The 19,599-nt window shown below is 44.9% G+C and overlaps 1 protein-coding gene across 1 annotated transcript; it reads right to left on the bottom strand.

Annotated features, from left to right (window-relative positions):
* Window positions 1-471: 471 nt before the first annotated feature.
* Window positions 472-8,827, bottom strand: LOC132341473 (uncharacterized). The gene is made up of 2 exons (XM_059873052.1): window positions 8,047-8,827; window positions 472-2,021 (listed from the first exon to the last, which is right to left on the bottom strand). The coding sequence occupies exon 2, from the start codon at window positions 1,998-2,000 to the stop codon at window positions 699-701; it is 1,302 nt and encodes a 433-aa protein (XP_059729035.1). The 5' UTR covers window positions 2,001-2,021; window positions 8,047-8,827; the 3' UTR covers window positions 472-698.
* Between the last annotated feature and the right edge of the window lie 10,772 nt (window positions 8,828-19,599).

The following is a 19,599-nucleotide window of genomic DNA, read 5'->3' as shown; positions in this document are numbered from 1 at the left end:
ACTCAGCACATCACTCCTGATGTCCAGAGCTACCGAGAGAACCCTTGGGGGGGGCTCAGGAGTCTTGGAATGTTGCCAGAAGCACTTGGTGGCTTGATTTTGATCCATCTAGGGATGTGCCACCTGTGTATGAGGAGATGAAACCTGTGAGAATCACTCGGGTGTGAATGGTGAAGGGAAGATGTAAAATAAAATGAAGCCACAGGGGCTAGCTTCTTAGCTGGATAGCTGGTCCCTCGTTGGGTAAGCCCCCCAGGCAAGCAGTCTCAAGGCCGGACACCTCAGCCCTCTGGAGGCTGGGGTGCCCTAGGCCAAACTGCAGCTCAGCCGTGGCCCCTAGCAAGCTTAGTGATTGTCAGCTCTTAGTGAAAATCAGCTCTTATATGATTTCAGCTCTTAGCTTGCTCGTAGGGGCTGTGGCTGGCCGTGGCTTCTGAAAGGCAGACGAAAAGAGAGAGGAGAAAGCGGCCAAGAGTTCCATGATGATTTATTCTGAGGGTCTTGCGAAGGGTCTTGAAGCTGCTCTTCTAAATAAATGGGCCAAGACAGCCTCTTTTATAGCGTTAGGGAGGATTGAAAACTGACCAATTGTAAGGGTTAGGGAAACTAGCCTATGGGGTCACAGAGAGATAAGCAGGCCTGGAGGACCAGAGTGAGGACTCCTGGTTCAATTCCTATGACTCAGCAAATACCTATCTCTAAACATCCCTCCACGGAGCCGTAGCCGGCCCTGCGCCTGCTACAACTCCACTTTCTGTTTTTAGAAAAAAGACATTTCCTATGGTTCTTTTAAAACAATGAACAAGGCATGAAAACATAGCTAATACAACAACAACTACAAGGAGAACCCACAACATCCCCTTAACCAAAGATGCAACCCATCCAGTTAATCCCCATTGACCAAAAAGGTCATTAACCCAGTCTGGGGTTTTTTCTACTTTCAAGTCCTTCACAAGATCTTTCAGTTTCTGGATGTTCGCCAGGATGGATTCCGACCGTGAAGAGAGATTGAAGCAGCACATCCCTTTGAAGTCTTCACAACCACGTCCATGGGCAAGCAGCAGGAAGTCAATCGCAGCTCGATTCTGGAGAGAAGCATGTCTTGTGGTTTCTTCTTCCTTTAGGAGATCGCTCAGGGCAGCAGATGTAGCGTTAGCTTGTTTACTGAGCCAGCACCCAAGGTGATTTATTTCACCGAGGGCTTTAGCTGCAGCTACCCAGGGTAGGAATAGGGAGACAGCAATCTTTTTGGGTTTGTTCCAATCGTATAGTTTGGGATCGCAATTTTCATCAAATTCAGTGTTGGATCTTTTGTGGCATTTTGATTCACTTTCTTTTCTCCAATTACGTAACAGTGTGATGTTTGGAGTGAGAGTAGAAAGTTTTCCAAGTGTACAGGGACCTCCCTGGAGTTGGGAGGGGATCCCAGCCCAAACTCTGTCACCACAGATGAGAAATGTACCCTTGGGTAATACTTTAGGGTGGAGAGAGGACACAGATATCACACGAGCAGTGTAATTACACCAGTCGGGATAGTTATATGCTTTGTTTATGGGTGATATGTCTTTTCCATATGTGTTTTTTGTCTGGTCAATTTCTGGCCAATTGTTTTTCGGGCATCTAAAGTAAAATTTAACACAGTATGCGGCCTTGGAGGAACCCAGCAGATCCAATTCTTGGGGTTCATCTAAAGCATTAGGCAGCATTTTTGTCCACTCGTCCCAAGTATCTGCCAAATTGGGTCTCCCACCTGTGGTGCAGAGGAGCTCTGAGTTATAGACAGGCCAATCATCTGCTACAAAGGGAATCCCTACTAGGCATGTAGAAAGTGGGTTATCAATGCTTCCCATGGATAAACACAGGTTATCTTGTTTTAATGTCTTTGCTAAGGTTACCCAAACATTATGGCTAGGCTGTGGACTAATCCAGCCGAAGGCACGCGGTACGGTGAAGCACATCCAAGCAACAGTGAGGACAGCACCAACGGAGATATTTTTCATCTTTGGACAGGAATGGGGCTTCTGATAGGGAATATAAGCAAAATTTGTTATCTTTATAGTGGGAGGGGAGGGCTAACTCCTTTGTTCTTTTCACTATTCCTTTCCCTCCCCCCCCCTTTTTTATTTTTTCTAAGCTAAAGAAGAGGGATAAGGTTAAGGGGTATTGAAAAAGAGTCAAGGAGAGGGGATAATAGGGTTTTTGAGGTATATAAGAAGTAACAACATAAAGTTAAGAGTACACTTTTGTTTTCAGGCTATCAACAGTTTAACGCAGCAGAATATTATTCAGCTTTCTTCTTTGTCTGCTGTCTCATGATGGGGCGGTCTGTTCTTCTGGTTGTGAGTATTCGGCCATGTCTTTGTCTCCAGGCAGAACTGGTTTGATTTTTTGGAGGATCTGTGTTTGTCTCAGGAGAATTCTTGTCATCTTTTGTCGTGTTTGCAGTGCCTAGGTATGGTTTTATATTTTTTCCTGGGTACCATCTTGGACCAGAGGGTAGTTGCACACACGCATATCCTCGGCCCCAGGTAATTAGCTGGAAAGGTCCAGAGATTTGGTGTGTTTCAGGGTCTTTCATGAGCACAGGTGGTTTCTCAGTGAGCTTTGCTTGCGTGGAATTAGCAAAATGGCGAAATCCTGGCGGGTCAGGCTCTGATGCTGTACAGTTCAGGAAGTTAATGACAGAGAGAGCCTTGCAAAGTCTTTCTACTGGAGATTTGATACTCATGTCTAAGTTCTGTTGATTGAGGACCCTTTTTAAGGTTTGGTGTGTCCTTTCCACGATGGATTGTCCTGTGGGGTTTACAGGTATGCCTGTTTTGTGTGTTATACCCCAATCACTGAAAAAGTCCTTTAACTTGTGAGAAGTATATGCAGGTCCATTATCTGTTTTGATCTCCTTTGGTACCCCAAGGGTGGCAAAGGCAAGGAGAAAATGTTTTATTGTGTGCTGTGCAGTTTCTCCAAGATGCGACGAGGCAAATACTGCTCCTGAAAACGTGTCGACCAATACATGCACGTATTTTGACCTTCCAAAAGGTGTAAAATGAGTCACATCTGTCTGCCACAACTGGCAGCTGTTCAGACCTCGGGGATTGACTCCCATCCCCATGGATGGTATCTGATAGCTTTGACAGTTCGGACATGTAGCAACAATAGCTTTAGCTTGATCTTTTGAAAGTTTGAACATTCTGACAAGGGCAGGTACATTTTGATGAAAAAACGCATGTGAAAACTTTGCCTGGGCAAAGATGTTAGGAACATTAGCAGTTTGTACTGCCATGGCTAATGCATCCGCTCTCCTGTTCCCATCTGCAATGAAACCTGGGAGGTCGGTGTGGGATCTCACATGCATTATATGGTATGGTTGCTTTCTGTGAGAAATTAAGTATATTAATTTAGGCATCAATTGGTACAATATTGGATTGGAAACCTCTTTGAGAAGAGCATGTTCTGCTCTCATAGCTATACCAGCAACATAGGCTGAATCTGTAACCAGGTTAAAAGGTTCATCTTTGAATCTTTCAAAGGTTCTGACAACAGCTGCTAACTCCGCAATTTGTGGAGATCCCTCCACTATTTGTATGTCAGACTCCCATTTTTGTGATTGGGGGTCCATCCACATCATAACAGACTTTTGAGATGACCCTGAACCATCTGTAAAGATGGTTAGAGCTTTGAGAGGTTCCTTACTTTGAACTGATTTTGGGGTCAAATGAAAAGATTCATTAAAAAGTTTGTGTTTTAGGAACTGAACTGAAATTCGGCCTGTATAACTGTCTAGGGCAAACTGGAGACTTTCATTGGTTTGGAGCAAATCCTCCAAGTCCTCAATGGTTATTGGCAAGTAAATGCAGTTGAAGTCACACCCTGCAAGAGAGCGGAGGCGAGTTCTAGCCTTTTTTATTAAATGTGCCATGATTTCCTGCTAGGTGGTAATTGTCTTTGTAGGTTGGTTGCTAGTAAAAATCCATTCCAGGATCAACAAAGGGTCTCAAAGCTGAGAGTCCCATTGGAAAATCAGTCCATGGAATCGAGGTGCTTTTCCCAGGACGACAAACTGGAAAGGCAGGCTGGGCTTGAAGCAATGAGCTTTGCATGAGGATAGGGCTTCCTGGACCTTGATGATGGAACCTCGGGCTTCTGTTGTGAGAGTGCATGGAGAGTCCAGGTCTTTGCTGCCACGCAGAAGGTTGAACAGAGGAGCAAGATCTTCTGTAGTTAAACCCAGCAAAGGACGAACCCAGTTGATAGATCTGCATAAGCTGTGTAAGTCTCTCAGGGTTTTTGGGTCGTCTCGTATGGAGAGCTGCTGGGGTACGATGGTCCTTTCCCGGATCTGGACTCCAAGGTAGGTCCATGGGCTGGTGTACTGAATTTTGTCCTCACGAATCTCAAATCCTGCCTTTACTCTTTACTATGGTTTCGATGGTCGTTTTGATCGCTTCCTCTAAGTAACCCTTATCGGATGCACAAACTAAAATATCGTCCATATAGTGGTAGATGATAGCACGTGGAAATAATTCCCGAACTGGTGACAATATGTGAGCAACATACCACTGGCATATAGTTGGAGAGACTTTTAGACCTTGAGGGAGAAAACGCCAATGATATCTTTTGAGTGGGGCCTCTTTATTGAGAGAAGGTACAGAAAATGCAAATATTTCAGCATCATTAGGATGTAACGGAATGCTGAAAAAACAGTCCTTAATATCTATGATAGAAAGTGACCAGTCTCTGGGCAGCATGGATGGGGAGGGCAGGCCAAGCTGGAGAGAACCCATGTCCTTGAAAACCTTGTTGATCTTGCGAAGGTCTTGGAGCAGCCTCCACCTGCCCGTTCCAGGTTTAGGTAGTACGAAAACTGGAGAGTTCCAAGGGCTGGTAGACTCTACGATGTGGCCTTTGTCGAGCTGTTCCTTTACCAGATCTTGTAATGCACGCAGCTTTACATCAGAGAGGGGCCACTGAGGGGTCCAGATCAGTTTATGGCATTTCCAGGTTAAGCGAGGAGTCTCTGGCAGTGCACGTGCCTCAGTGGCCCCAATTAAAAATCCAGAGTGGGAATGCGAAGGGTAGCACCCCATTGGGATAGAACATCTCTGCCCCAAAGGGTGATTGGAGCCCTTACCACAAATGAGCGGATGGTTGCCAGCTTGCCTTCAGGTCTTTCAATGAGGATGTTGTTCTTGCTTCGCATGGATACAGTAGCCCCACCAATTCCCGAAATCATGCCTGAGATGGGTTGTAGGTCCCAGTGAGAAGGCCAGTCTGAGCGAGCGATGATGGTCACGTCAGCACCGGTGTCCAGCATTCCTGGTAGGTGGATCCTCTCGCCTTTGTAGTTAAGACCGCAGTCGATGGTAGGCTTGCTTGGACCCACAACTTGTGCCCACATTGCTGTAGGGTTGAGAGGAACCTGTTCCCTGTGATTTTTTGGGAGTAGAAAGGCTTGCGCGATTGGAGTTCCCTTTGAAAGAAAAAATGCTAAGTCCATGCAGCACACCTGGACAAGAATCTCTTGTCCTGGGAGCACTGATTTCACTTCTGGAACAACAAAAATTTCCTTTGGGCTATTAAGCGAATCACCTATAATTAAGATGCCAGGACTACCTTTTGGTCCATATTTGCCTGTGGGAACATGATAAACCTTCTCATTTTTAAAGTCAATAGACAAAGCAGTTACCAGTTGGCGACGGGTTCCCATCTGGATCACGTAGATTGTCAGAACCTCCTCCTGTGGTCCTGGATCTCCTGGGATGGAGCGTGGTTGGGTCTGGGTGGCCTTTGATTTGTTGTCATAACCTGGGGCTCCACTGGGCTGCGCGAGGCATTTCCCGGACGCTGTTGGTAGTGGTGCTGATATTGGGGTCTTTGATAGGTGTAACGAGGATACCGGGGAGGTGTCCTTTCTGGGCAATCCTTTATGTAATGACCTATGTTACCACAGTGAAAGCATCGAGCCTGTTCTTTAGAGGCTATTACTGCATATGCACCAGAGACACCTTCAGCAATGCCCTTAGCAACAGCTTGGGCCACTGTATTATCAGTGGACAAGTGGCGTGTACAACATTCCAGCATTTGCTCTATGGTAGGGTCTGTATCTATGGGTAGAGACCTCAGGATTGTTTTACATTTTTCATTTGAGTTACTCATGGCAAGCTTACATAAGAGTTCCTTTCTTGCCTCTGGACTCTCTATCTGTTTTTCCAAAGCGTCTTTAAGTCTGTCCACAAATTTGATAAAGCTTTCATCTGCTCCTGGCTTAATAGTAGAAAAATGCAAGGTCGGCATAGATTCATCATTGATAATTAACAGAGAGGTTTTTGCTGCAAGTGCCACATCTTGGAGAGCATCCTTATTCAATGTTTCAAGCTGGTCAGCTGGTTTCTGTAACTCGCCTTCCCCAGCCAGCTGTTCTACCGTAAAATTTGTTTTATCAGCATCTGCTGAATAAGAGTCTGATAATGTTTTTAATTGTTTTTTCCAATGCCTTTCCCATAACATGTATTCAGCTGGCGAAAGCAGGCAATGCGATATGTGTTTAATATCGTGTGGAAGCAAAACATGTGCTGAGAACATAGCTTCTAAGAAATTTCTAAAAATATGTGAGCGTCTACCATGTTCTTTAGCTATATTTCTTAATTGTACAAGTTCCTTATTTGAGTTAGGTCTCCACGTCTTAATTGCAGTCTCCCCTCCATTCCTCCCCTGTCTGTATTCCACCAGAAAGGCATTTATTATTTCTGCCATCTGCCAATCGCCTGCCTTGGTCGCCTCTATTTTAATTAAAACCCAAGGATCAATTTGTAAAGAATCAGAGTCCGAATCACTAGAACTGCTGTTATTCTCCAATAAGGAGTTAGGGCGGGCAGACCGTAGCCTGTGCTTTTTGTAGCATTTTGAAGCGGGTTTATTCAAAAGCTTTGTATTTTGTGAGGAATCACAAGGCGTTTGGGCAGAAGGAGTCATTGAAACTGGAGTAGCACCACAGCAAACACAGACATGAGGGGGGGGGGTGACACCATGAGGGCTCCCGGAGATAACGCAGGGGTTGCATTGAGAGTGGGAGGAGGGCTGGGTAACATGAAGGTGAGAACAAGAAGCAGACGGGGCCGGAGGGGCAGCCCGATTGGTATGCGACCGCTTGAATGCATGGCTGTGGCCCCAATGGTTGTCCCGTGAAAAGACTGGAAGCAGGAAGGGAACTCGCGTTTCCAGGAGCGGGAACGGATGAAACCGAGCTTTGAATCGGTAACGCCGAGACCGAGGGGGAAGGGAGAGGAGCGGGGCCGGGGGTGGGGGAAACAGGAAGAGGGGCGGGAGGAGGGGGGGGAGGTGGAGGAGTGGGCTCTGGCGCGAGGGAAGGAGGGGCAGATGTCTGGGAGGCCGAGATAAGGACAGGAGAGAAAACAGGGGCCCCCGCAACAGCGAGCTGAGCCCCGGTTGAGGAGGCTAGAGGTTCAGCCTCCCCCGCAGAGGTAGAGCTGGTTTTTTTTGCCATTGAAGGAAAAAGCAAGGAATCCTCGGGAGAAGTTTGTAAGAAAGCTTTCGCAGAAGAATTTTGATGGTTATCAGGCTTATTAGCATGTAAAAGAGCCTCTGCCTCTGTTATGCAATCAAGGTTCTTTTTGTTAGATTTTTCGACCGCTTTGGTTATAACATGAAAAAGAGGCATGTATATCGTTACAGAAAAATCCTGGTTAGTCTGTACGTTACATATTGTTTTCCCAATCATATCCCAAAAAGAATTTTTTGTAATTATTTCTGTGTTAGTATCAGGAAACTGAGAAAGTATCCATTTTATAAATTTTTTTAGGTTAGTCTTGGAAAGTTTACCACTTGATAAGGAAAAGTTATTAGTAGATAAGATTTCTAGGATTAGTAAATATAAATCTCTCTCAATAGGGGATAACCTTAAACTTGAAATTTTCATCCCCATATTAATAATTCCCCTCCAGCAGCTAAAACAAGAAAAAAAAGAAAAAAAAAACAAAAAAATCCCCGAAAAATTTCTAGCGCGCTTAGAGGCTGGTTTAAACTTACATATTTCTTCAGCCGAGGGTCAAAAAGCTGCTGGAAGGCGTCTGCCGGGTCGTCTCCTCGGAACTTTGTCCAGATGACTGATTTGAGGTTCGAATCGACCCCCCTGCTAGGAAATCCCGCTAGAACGAGGGATAACTTCGCAGGGAGATGCAAAAGAACGGCAGTTACAGTTTCTTGGAGAGAAACGCTGCTCCGTCAGTGAAGAGTCTCTCATTCACCTGTTTGATGCGTCAGATGTAAAATAAAATGAAGCCACCAGGGCTAGCTTCTTAGCCGGATAGCTGGTCCCTCGTAGGGTAAGCGCCCCAGGCAAGCAGTCTCAAGGCCGACACCTCAGCCCTCTGGAGGCTGGGGTGCCCTAGGTCAAACTGCAGCTCAGCCGTGGCCCCTAGCAAGCTTAGTGATTGTCAGCTCTCAGTGAAAATCAGCTCTTTTATGATTTCAGCTCTTAGCTTGCTCGTAGGGGCTGTGGCTGGCTGTGGCTTCTGGAAGGCAGACGAAAAGAGAGAGGAGAAGGCGGCCAAGAGTTCCATGATGATTTATTCTGAGGGTCTTGCGAAGGGTCTTGAAGCTGCTCTTCTAAATAAATGGGCCAAGACAGCCTCTTTTATAGCGTTAGGGAGGATTGAAAACTGACCAATTGTAAGGGTTAGGGAAACTAGCCTATGGGGTCACAGAGAGATAAGCAGGCCTGGAGGACCAGAGTGAGGACTCCTGGTTCAATTCCTATGACTCAGCAAATACCTATCTCTAAACATCCCTCCACAGAGCCGTAGCTGGCCCTGCGTCTGCTACAGGAAGACATAATTATAGGGTGAAACACAGATTTTGGGATTTTGGTACAGGGGGGTTATGGAGACAAGATGGAGGAATCAGGGCGTGTCACAAGGCTCTTCTTTCTTCTTCTTGTCATCCATCTTCTGTGGTGATGTTGGCACTTGTGGATTGGTCTGGGGTGAAGGTGCACTTGGTGACGAGGGTGATAGGTATTGGGAAAAAAGAGTAAATATGATATGCGTAGTTTTTGCTATAAAAAGACGCGACCGCCTCGTGGGCGGTCAGAGTGCCTTTGGCTGCCGTGCTGGTCAGATCCAGGTCGGGCAGAGAAGGAACTTTGTAGATAAGAGACAATAAACAATTCTGAAGACCAAAAAACCTAGAGTCGAGACTCGTCTTTTGAGGCCCAGCATGCAAAGAACCATCCTACGTGTGTGTGGGAGCAGAGACGGACAGCCGAACCCCATAGATAAGAATTACAAGCATCTGTTGAGGGGACGTATACAGGGAACTGTAAGAGGTATTGGGGCAGTTTCTTTAAGAACCAACAAGTAAAGTAAAACAGGAAATAGAAGGCAAGACCAGGTTGGCCCCTGTGTTCGCCACTGAGAAGATTATGCCCCTGCTGCGGGCAGCAATCCCGTAGGCATGGTAAAGTGGGAACAAGAAAGCCATACCAGACCTCTGTCATTCCTCAGTTGTCTCTTAATTCAACAGAGACTAAAGGGCAAGACTGAGTTGGCCTCTGTACTCACCACTAAGATACATGTGCTATGAGTAGCAACCCCATAGGCACAGTAGATGGGAGTAAAAAGGCCATACTGTAACTCTGAGATCCCGTTTTGTCCATTCAAAATAAGTGTGTCTAAAGAAAATCTAAGATTTTTTTTCTGTTCCCACTGTCCTCACCCACATCAACAGATGCTAGTAAAAATTGTTCTTTTATTATATCTTTTTTTTGAGAAGTAACAGTAGATTATCAGAATCAAAAATGAGAATTAATTGTTCTAACCAAATGACTTATAGAAAAGGGGGGTTTCTTATAGATGAGTAATGTAATAGTTGGCTCTCACAATTAAGAGATAGATATTATGTGGATGTTAAAATGTATAGTAAAGTTATTGTAATATGTCCTCCCATAGTCCTCTTTCCTCTCCCCCTTGTAATAGTCTTAGTAGTCAGGACATTTGGGGAAGGCCAGCTTGTTATCAGGAGGCTCAGTGTAACAACACCTGACCTCCAATCAAGATGTAAGAAAGTAAAGTCCACCAAAACTTTGGGAGGGGGCTAACCATATAAAAGGCAGAGCATCCATTTTGTAGAGGAGCACGTGGCTGATAGTCACGGGGACTCCCAGTGCTGTGATTTTTCCTTATTCGGTCCTTTTGTTGTATTTTTGATAAGGCTTAATAAACCCTTTAAAATTATAAAAGTTAGGGTTGTTTCTCACAGCTGGGTTGCTTCTTTTTTGCGTTTCTTCCACAGCCTGGGCTGTGGCTGTGTTTTCACGACTTTGTGTATTCTGTTTCTGAGTTCCATCTTGCTACAGGCTGCAGCTCACTATATCTTAGCTGGTCCTACAGCTGGCTGCAGTCTTCCTTTCACAATTTGTGTAATTCGCCTGGTCCGGTGGCTGGCTTGGCTTGTCTCCTCTTTGTCGGCCGGTCGTTTCACATACTTTTTTGCATCAGGCTGTTAGTTTGTTATCAGGTCTTTTTCGTGGCAGGCTGTTTGTTCGTGATCATGTCCGGCTGTCACCAGATGTTGCAATAAATCAACTGTGACTCCATTTTCTTCATGCAGAAAAAACAAATTCTTTATTCACATAACTCATTTTATACAGTTTTCACAGACCTCATGTGCAACACCAATTGGCTAGTAGTTTTTTTACTACTTTATTCATTGGTCAGAAGGTGATTTGTGTGTTCGTGCTAAGATTCAGATATTTACATTTTTCCTTTGTGGGTTCTCACTGAACAGAGCTACTGTTTATGCAGGTGCAGACTTGTTTTTCTCCCCAATAATAGGTTGTTGTGTTAAGGAACTTTTCATGCATAAGATTGTTTTGCATGGGAACTTGCAAGCTATTGCTAGCTTAACTAAAGTAGCAGGACCTAATCCATATTTTGTAAGACTTTTCTTTTATTACACGTTTTACCAGTCTGCAACACACCTTGGGAGAGAAAGAGAGAAGAGTAGTCCTGTATTCCCAGAAGATCTCTGTTTCCAGGGATGAAGATGATTTTAGAGATAGATAATAAGAATTTTTGCCTTTGAAAAACTCATCTTTAAAACAATACCCCATAAGTTGACATGACCCATTGACAAGCTGTGAGATGGCTTGTGGAAAATGGGAGGGGCTTCACAATGGCAGGGTTCCCCAGGCAGCTGTTATCTGTGAGGAAATTGAGAGCCACTAGAGAATTGTTTTTTTCTCTTTTGTGGAGAAGTCTCCATAACATTAACAAGAGGGACTTGTCTCCCTAAGTGAACTGAAGAAAGACTATTTTAGAAGTGGTAAACTGACTAGAAATTTTAGGATTTGTTTCTTTACATTGTCAGTGGGAAAGAAAAGGTTGTGGGGGGAAGAGAATTGTTCTAAAGAGTTTGTTTTAATTCTTACTACTTTTTTCTTTTTTTTAGTTTCTATACATAAAATTTTCTTTATACCCTTTTAAAGGTTTTGAGCCTGCTTTGCCTTTCTCCTAATCCTATCTTCCTATCTCACAGCAGGAAGTGAGTGCGTAGGTGACTGGCTGGCACTGAAACCCATCACACTCATCAGCGCATTGGTTGGGAAATCTCAAAATTGGTGAAATCTTAAATTGGCAAAGCAAAACTACTACAAGTACGTAGCCTACTTGAAAGCCAATTAAGCTTTGACACACCAAGGAATTTTGCAAATGAGAAGATGAACTGGTAAAAATGTGGGACTTGAATTGTGGGTGCTGCTGCCTATTATCTGTTCCCAACAAAACTCTCATGTAGAAAAGAAGGTTGGGTTATTATTCAGGCAACGCAGTCAGATCCCTAAACAACACTCACCACAGCTGGCTCAGTGAGAGAGGCAAAAGGCTCCTTTTTGCAAGGTTTCATTTCAGCGAGATATTACATGTGGTGGCTGACGGGAACCTGGCAAGAAAGAGAAAGCAACCACATGGTGTAGGCAGCTTAAAAAGGGGAAGGGGTGGGGGACAGAGCTAAGGGCAGGGCAAAGGGGATTGGTCTCCAGGGGAGAGGGCGCAGCCACCAGGAGTATCCAACCAATGAGGGAACAGTGAAAGGAGAAAGCAGAGTAGGTTACAAAATATAGGGATCAGTGAGACAAAGTCCATGGGGGAGTCATGTCTTTCCCCCCAGGAGGAATGAACTCTATGGTGCAATGCCCTTGAGAATTGGCTGGGGCGGGGGGAGGGAGTTCATGGGATACTACAAGCTGCTGCGGCCAACATGGTGTTACTCATCATGTTGCTTCTATTAATGCCTGATATAGACACAAAAGTAAGATATGCTGAGTGTTTTTGGGTGTTCTCACTGTCTTGATAGTGTAAGTGAAACTTTCCTGTAAAATCAAGGCAGCTCGGGATAGGGTTTTTAGCAATGCAAATTGGGGGCAACTCAGTGTAAAATGCTTGGGAACCATTGATTTTGATCCATTTTATATTTTTTTTCAAGGGTCCCAGTGGTGGAAGCCAAATGCCTCCTGTCCAGTTTGTATCTTTACTTGCTATGGGTAGTTCAGCATCCCACTATGTAAGCGATCTAAAAATGTGAGGGTCAACAATGTAAGCCCAAAATACCTGTTCTGCAGTTGCCAAAGGCATGAAAAAAGAAAACAGAATAAACTTCTTCTAGCTACTATTGCTAGGTAGGCCAGGAAGGTGTTCCATGGGGTTGGTGCCACTCCTACACCATGCATCAGGATTTCAGCTCTTTCTTGTAGTTGCTTCAGCATCCCCCATGTTATCTCAGGGTTCATCTGTTTGCTGCTGGCTGGTGTTGTGAAGCGCCTCTTCATCACTACTGACAGTGTCTTCAGCTGGGGTATTGGGTTGTTGGACTGGTCTTTCTAGCTCATGGTATGGTTTTACCAGAGGAGAGGGTAACCACTTCACACCTGTTGGCCATAGAACACATGCGTACCCTGACCCTCAGGTTAATAAATCATCTGGGCCTTGCCATTGCACACCCAATTGTGTATTGCTCTGCTGGGAATTGAGACTGATGATCTGCATTCAAAAAAATAGTGTAACTATTACATTCTCTAATTGTTCTTGAGGAGCCATATTCCAGCTTTTTTGTTTTAACAACATGTGCTTCTTATTTTACTATGAATATTAAAGCAACACAAAAGTAAAACAATACATGTAATAAAACAATAAGCTTATTATGTGCTCAGCTTTAGCACCAAGCCAAAATAAACAAGGTAATACATGTAATCATTATTACATGAGAGAAAGGATAGTCATTTAGAAAGATATATCACCAATTGCCTAAATGCTTTACCATCATCCAGAGTCTGCAATCACTAGGGAGCCTCATTTCACAGCAAGGACCTGGAGAACCCTTTTCAGGTACGATTTCCAAGTTTACCCCGAAAGTGGGTCCAGCTTTCATAAGCCCAAATCAGAAAGTCAAAGTGACTGAATTATATTTTTAGTGCAGAAACACCTGGATCTGATGGCATGCCCCCTGACCAGCCAGGGCCAGGGCTTGACCAGAGCCTAGGCCTTGACTGGGAGGGTTTTCCCTAAAATATCCTACAAACAAACCTCTATTAATATCAGTTGTGAAAGTTTCTTTAAATGGTACATTTCTTGCAGATAAATACAGAAGGTTATCTAAAAGTTGCAAAGCAGACTGTTTGGCTTTGTCATCTATTTTTAGCTAAATAACCAATGGTAACGTAAACAAACCACTAACAACCAAAGGAATGTATATGAATAACATTAAACAATATCTTACAGCTAATTTTCTTTATAAAAGTGCCATGTATTAATGTTATGACATTAACAGCATATTCAGAATCACTATTTATATTGACTACTTCTTGCCTAAAAATAGTTGAGTGGAACCACTTTTTTGATTTTTTCCGTATTTCTGATCACAATCTTCTTGCCATGTAATGACTGCCTTTTCTGTGTTTCCTAATCAGTCAATAAAAACATTACATGCACCAGGAATAGGGCTGCAGTACACAATAGCTTGTAGTGTTAAAGGCAAGTGAACAACATTTTGCAATAGTTTGTGTGAAGGTAAAGAGAAAGAAATCTGTCCTACAAAATCTGCCAATGCTATATGAAAAATATCTGAACTTTGTAACAAATATCTATTAACTGTCAAGAAACAGTGATAAATTAATAACTTCCTGTAGGAGCGACGGTGGGTAGGACGGTTGGGATGGATGGAGACGAGAGATCTCTGAAGCCAGGTCTTGGAACTTGCGGTTTATTGCAAAGGGTGTGGGTGCAGGGGCCCTGCTTGGAACCGCCAGCCGCAGCTCGGAGCAGGCCCAAAAGAGAGAGAGAGAGAGCGAAGAATAAGAGCAAAAGGAAAAGAGAGCAAAGTTCCCATTACATTACAATAAATCTTCTTCTGTTCTGAATATTCTAATTTTCACTAACCAATCTAGTGCAAGACACAAATCCTATAGCATTTACATACAGCCTATAAGAATCATTACATTACCATACTGTGTTACATTTTAAATCCTAAAAACTACTCTTTGGGCCCTTTCTGCCAAGTTAGTAGGGTCTTCTCTGACCCTTGAACCTGTCTGCAAGCGGAGGGTATTGTTTAATCAAAAGGGGATTACCTTCAGAGGGCCACACCATTGTTTTCCAGTTGTTCAGTAACTAAGGTATCTCAAAGCTTGCTTTCATTTAAATCTCGCTTATAGTTTCCATATTCTCAAAATCTTTTGCCAGGCAATCATATTTATAAGGCTTTCTTGTTTCATCTTCCCCAACACTTCCAGATCATGTCCCATCAACTGCACGATGCGGGTTCTGGCCTTTGAAAAGATGCATAGAGCTCTATCAGGGTAGTGATAGTTTCTTAGGTGTATTTGGTAAAAAAATCCATTCTAAATGTTGGTGATGAGTTTAAATGCAAAGGAAAATCTAAAAATAAAAATAGGTATATCAGCAATGGAAATAACATACTGATGCAGTGTAATAGTGTTGGGCTTGGATGGTATTGTTTTTCCCCTCTTCCTCTCTATTTCTCATGCGAGCTGATGTCACAGTATGTCACAGTACAAGCTGGCTTGTACTTGGCAATTAATTTGGCTATAAAAAAGAAACCCACCCAGTTCCATAAAGCGGCCACATGGCTGACAGACAGGAACCTCAACCAATTGCATTCCATACTAACCTGCAGACATCTGACTGGTCCGGGAGCTGGGCGGTGTCAAAGATCAGACCAATGATCTATCCAGACTGGGTTTTTCAAACTCCCTTTATAAAGAGGGGTTCATACAATAAACTCTTGCTATTGCCACATGGACATCGGGGTGTGTGTTGTCCCTGTCTCTGACCACCAACCCCACAAAACACATGGCCCCTCACTTAATATGGGGTGATCCTGATAGTATCGGGATAAAATGTTTCTAAAATCATGGGATATTCAGGGGGGGTTGGAAAGAAAGGCTGGGCCTGGCAGGCCCTGGGAAATGTTAGGCTTTACTGGATCATGCAAAACTGCACCTGTATAATCATTTAATGACTATGATAAATTATATGATTGTTAGATGCGATGATTGTTTGGTAATTAGATATAATTGATGTTTAATTGTAACAAGAATCATCAGAAACGATGTTGGGGGGTTTGATGGAAATTACAGAAGTCCATGTTTGGATGAAATCAATAGAACAATATAAGTTTAATAATTAATATGTAGTTATATAACGATAAGGGTATAAGAACATGTTCATCCCGAACCCATGTTGGAGTGAGATTTAGGTCTGCACCCCTGACACCCAGAGCTCTCCAATAAAAGCACCTGCATATAATCATTCTGTGATTATGTGTTCCTGAACGCTAACAATCCCAACGTGATGGGGTTGCATGTAACATAAATGGGGAGTGTGGGTCGGAGACAGAGACGACTCACACTCCAGAGTTCTTGTGACAAATAGCCTCCAGTTTATTCCCACAGCTCCTTTTACAGGATCTCCAATTACAGATGTGATTCGCTGAGGTCTTAGCCCCATCCAGTTCTCTGGCCAATGATACACATCTGCATTTAGGGCTGAATGACATTGGCTGAGGGTCCCTGTGTAGATTGAATCCAACCTATCCTTGCCCACCCAGGGACTCCGATGCTACAGCTCACCCTTTTGGTTACATTAAAAAATGTAAATGATGAGCCTGGTTGAATAAGGCTTTTTCACTCAACTCAACGAGCCCAATCTCTTACAGATAGTGATATACCATGTGTATCATTGGAGCTGTGATGCTGACATCCAGAAGCTGTCAGTTAAAATCACCAACATTACAATCTTTTTAGGTTAGCATGTCACAGGCTTAATGCTCAGAAGTTACAAAATTACAACTTAACGCTACAAACAATAAACCTTGGAGCTTGAGTAAGGTGATTGACAGACTGCCTCACTATTGACAGTCTCCTGCCTCTGACTTGCCCGGTCATACTGTGATTTTATTGAAAAACATGAGAGAAACATGAGAATATGAGAACACTCAAGACCTTTGACAAGGGTGTACATCCATTCCTCTTTTCCCCCTTTTTTTCATTCTAGGAATTATAACAGGAACAAAATATGTACTTTTGAAGTTGAAACTTGCAACTGCCTATATGCTTTATCATCACCCAGTGTCTGCCATCGCTGAGGGGCCTCTTTCCCTCAATGAGGACTTGGAGGGCTTCTTCCAGACAAAACCTCCAAATTTATCTCAAAGGAAAGGGGTTCAGCTTTTGCAAAGCCAAATTAGCTAGTCAGTGTGACTTGCTTTCATCTTTTTTGTACAGAAACACCTGGTTTTGATAACTTTCTCTGCCAGACAAAGCCATAACCTGGCCAGGGCTATGACCTAGTCTGGGAGGGCCTGATGGAACACCTCTCCCACCAGTTAAGGCTACAGCTTGGCCAGAGCTGAGACCAAGACTGGATGGGCTTCCCCATCATATTCCCAAAATAAATCCTTCAGTAATAACCCATAGAATAGTTGGCTTTGTTGTTTATCTCTAGCTAAATTATATTATAAAAAACCTGTAAATAACTGTCATTAAGTACACACATAAACAAATCTCTTGAAAGCACCATTTGCCCTCATTACAAACAAACCAATTTTAAACTATAAACATAGATAGGCTTTAGTACTACAAAACAGAAATAACAAAAATGAAATCACTTTGACATATATGAGTCAGTTTCAAGCTTAGCACATGTAAATGTTGCAGTCCTCCCTTTTGAGGAAGGAGCTATTAAACCAGCTCAACCTTTTCTTTAATTTAGTATCAGCTTATTAGAGTTTGTAGGGCATGAAAGACCTTGGTAGAATTGAAGCAGCAGTAGGTGTCTTTTGCAGATTTGTGTCTCTCCCTCGCTGCTTTTGCTGCCACATGTCAGCAGAGAAAGGCTTGGAGAGGCTGTGGCAGGGACCGGGGCTGTTGCGCTAGGACTTGTTGGTTGCGGTATATTTCTGGGAGTGACATAGGCTCTGCATCTGGGCATCTGTAGTGGTGTCTCACTGGGGGTCCCCCCTGTATGGCAACAGCAAGCAGGCGTGGCAACCAGAGGCTGGATCGGGGGTGGAACCACGCCTCCTGGAGGCACGGCCATGCTCCACGGAGGCGTAGCTTTGGAGCCAGCCCGCTCGGTCTCAGGAGGGGGCAGTTCCATGGTGATGAGAGGTGTGGGCTGCTCCTGCATGCCACATGCCTGTTGGGCCCCCCGCTGGGGCTTTTCCCACACCCTGATTGGTGAAGGGGAAGGGTGCCTGGGAGCCCCCCTTCCCCTCGGGGTGACAGTTTTCGGCACAGCTGGGGTTTGTTCAGAGCGCTGTGTTGGGCTCTGGAGCTTTTCGGTCGCTGTTGAGGGTGCCGGTGCTGGTACTGCTGGCGTCCCTCTGAACCGGCTGAGACAGTGGCCCACCTTTTGCCGCTGTGACACGGCTGTGCCATGTGGCGGGCACCATCTTTTCGGGACAGCTTGATTGTTACCGCCCCCACGGTACCATGCCCCTGCTCACCTCTCCCCGCCGTTCCCCTGTAGGGGTTTTTCCCATGTTTTCTTGGCTTAGAGATGGGAGCCTTGGCCTCCCCCCCCAGCCCCCCGGGTGGCAGTTTTTTGCGCAGCTGGGGCTGGCTCAGAGCCCCAAGTGATCACAGGCGTACGGCGGTCCAGCCGCAGCCGCTGTGGCACCACGTCCTGGCAGATCCGCCTGCTCCCTCTCCCCGCCGCTGTCCCTGCTGCTTGTGGGAGGGGCAGGGAACATGGCGTTACTTTTGCTGGTGTTGCCCTTGCTGGGGACATGCAGCTTTGCGCATCCCCCTCCCCCCCGCTGTTGCTGTCGCTGTTGCTGTCACTGTCACTCCATTTTCGAAGAGGGTGGGCCGAGAGGAGGCACGCTGCTAAGGAGGGACCCCCTGGCCCCAGCCACTTGCCGCGGCTCGTCTCTCTAGCCCCTGTTGACTTACAGTTCTTGGCTAGAGGCGTAGAAAAACTCCGAGGGGCTGCTGTGGTGGCATGAACATCTTTCTTTGGTCTGAGGGTGCAGTGCAGCAGCTTGGATTTGGCCACAGATGCAATGACACATGGTATTCCGCAGCCATGGGCTTTGGTGGTTGCTCAGGCGCTCGCAGCACAGGAAAAGCTACGTGCAAGGCAGGGGCAGCCATCATTGGCAGCAGCAGCTTGGTCTGGGTGCCGATTGAGTCAGCCAGATCTCCCAGTCTCTCGGGTGCTGACCTCAGGGATGGCTACCTTGGTGCATCACAGGTTTCTCGAGTCCTGACTGTGGATGCAGTGATATGCGGCACTCCACAGTCTCGGGCGCCAGCGGCAGAGCTGCCGGCTTCTCCACCATCTTGGGTGAGTGTCTCCTGCGCCATGTGCTCGACACCATTTTGACCTAACGGCACTGGTGTTTTAATAGCCGCTTTTGCGTTTTTCTTGGCTTCTAACTGCCTTAGCCAGACCGAAACTAGTCTCTGTGAATTTATGTCTATAGCGGCTTTTAAAGCTTGTTCTATAAGTTTCCAAGGTTTTATAACATAAAAAAGAAAGGTCCATATTTGGATGGGAGCCTGCACTCCGATGTCCCTCGGCAGCGATTCCAATTAACAAAAAAGGGGTTTGGAACCACGCGGCACACTCCACCGGGATTTTTGCAGCAATTTTCCACTACCCACAGTAATTCCACCACTGTACCACTGCCTTAGCAGCCTTTTACTGCAATTTTTTTGCTGCTCGTGACAAAATCCGTCACTGTATTTTTACACGGCCTGATGGCTGTCCTGTCTCTCATGCAAATTCTGCAGTTGTTTAATGTTATGAACAAAAAAAGTTACCTGGTTTTTTTTAAGAGAAGAAGCTGCAGAGTTTTGAGTTGAGCTGAGAAACTGATCGCTGGCCAAGAGTTCTTTGTTAGTGAAATGTTGTAATCACCCCTTGAGTATCCTTAAGTATCGCCGTTTAACTCTCTATTGTGGAGAATTTTTGTTTTTCAGTACCACCCTAGCCTGTTGCCAGGAGGATGACAACCCCCCCTCGGAAGGTGGGGAGAGGGAGATATTTGCATCTCAGGAGACAT

This window comes from Haemorhous mexicanus, chromosome W (assembly GCF_027477595.1).
Source record: "Haemorhous mexicanus isolate bHaeMex1 chromosome W, bHaeMex1.pri, whole genome shotgun sequence".
Classification (NCBI taxonomy): Eukaryota; Metazoa; Chordata; class Aves; order Passeriformes; family Fringillidae; genus Haemorhous; species Haemorhous mexicanus.
Note: the sequence above shows the minus strand (reverse complement) of the source record. Positions and strands in the feature narration are given on the sequence as shown.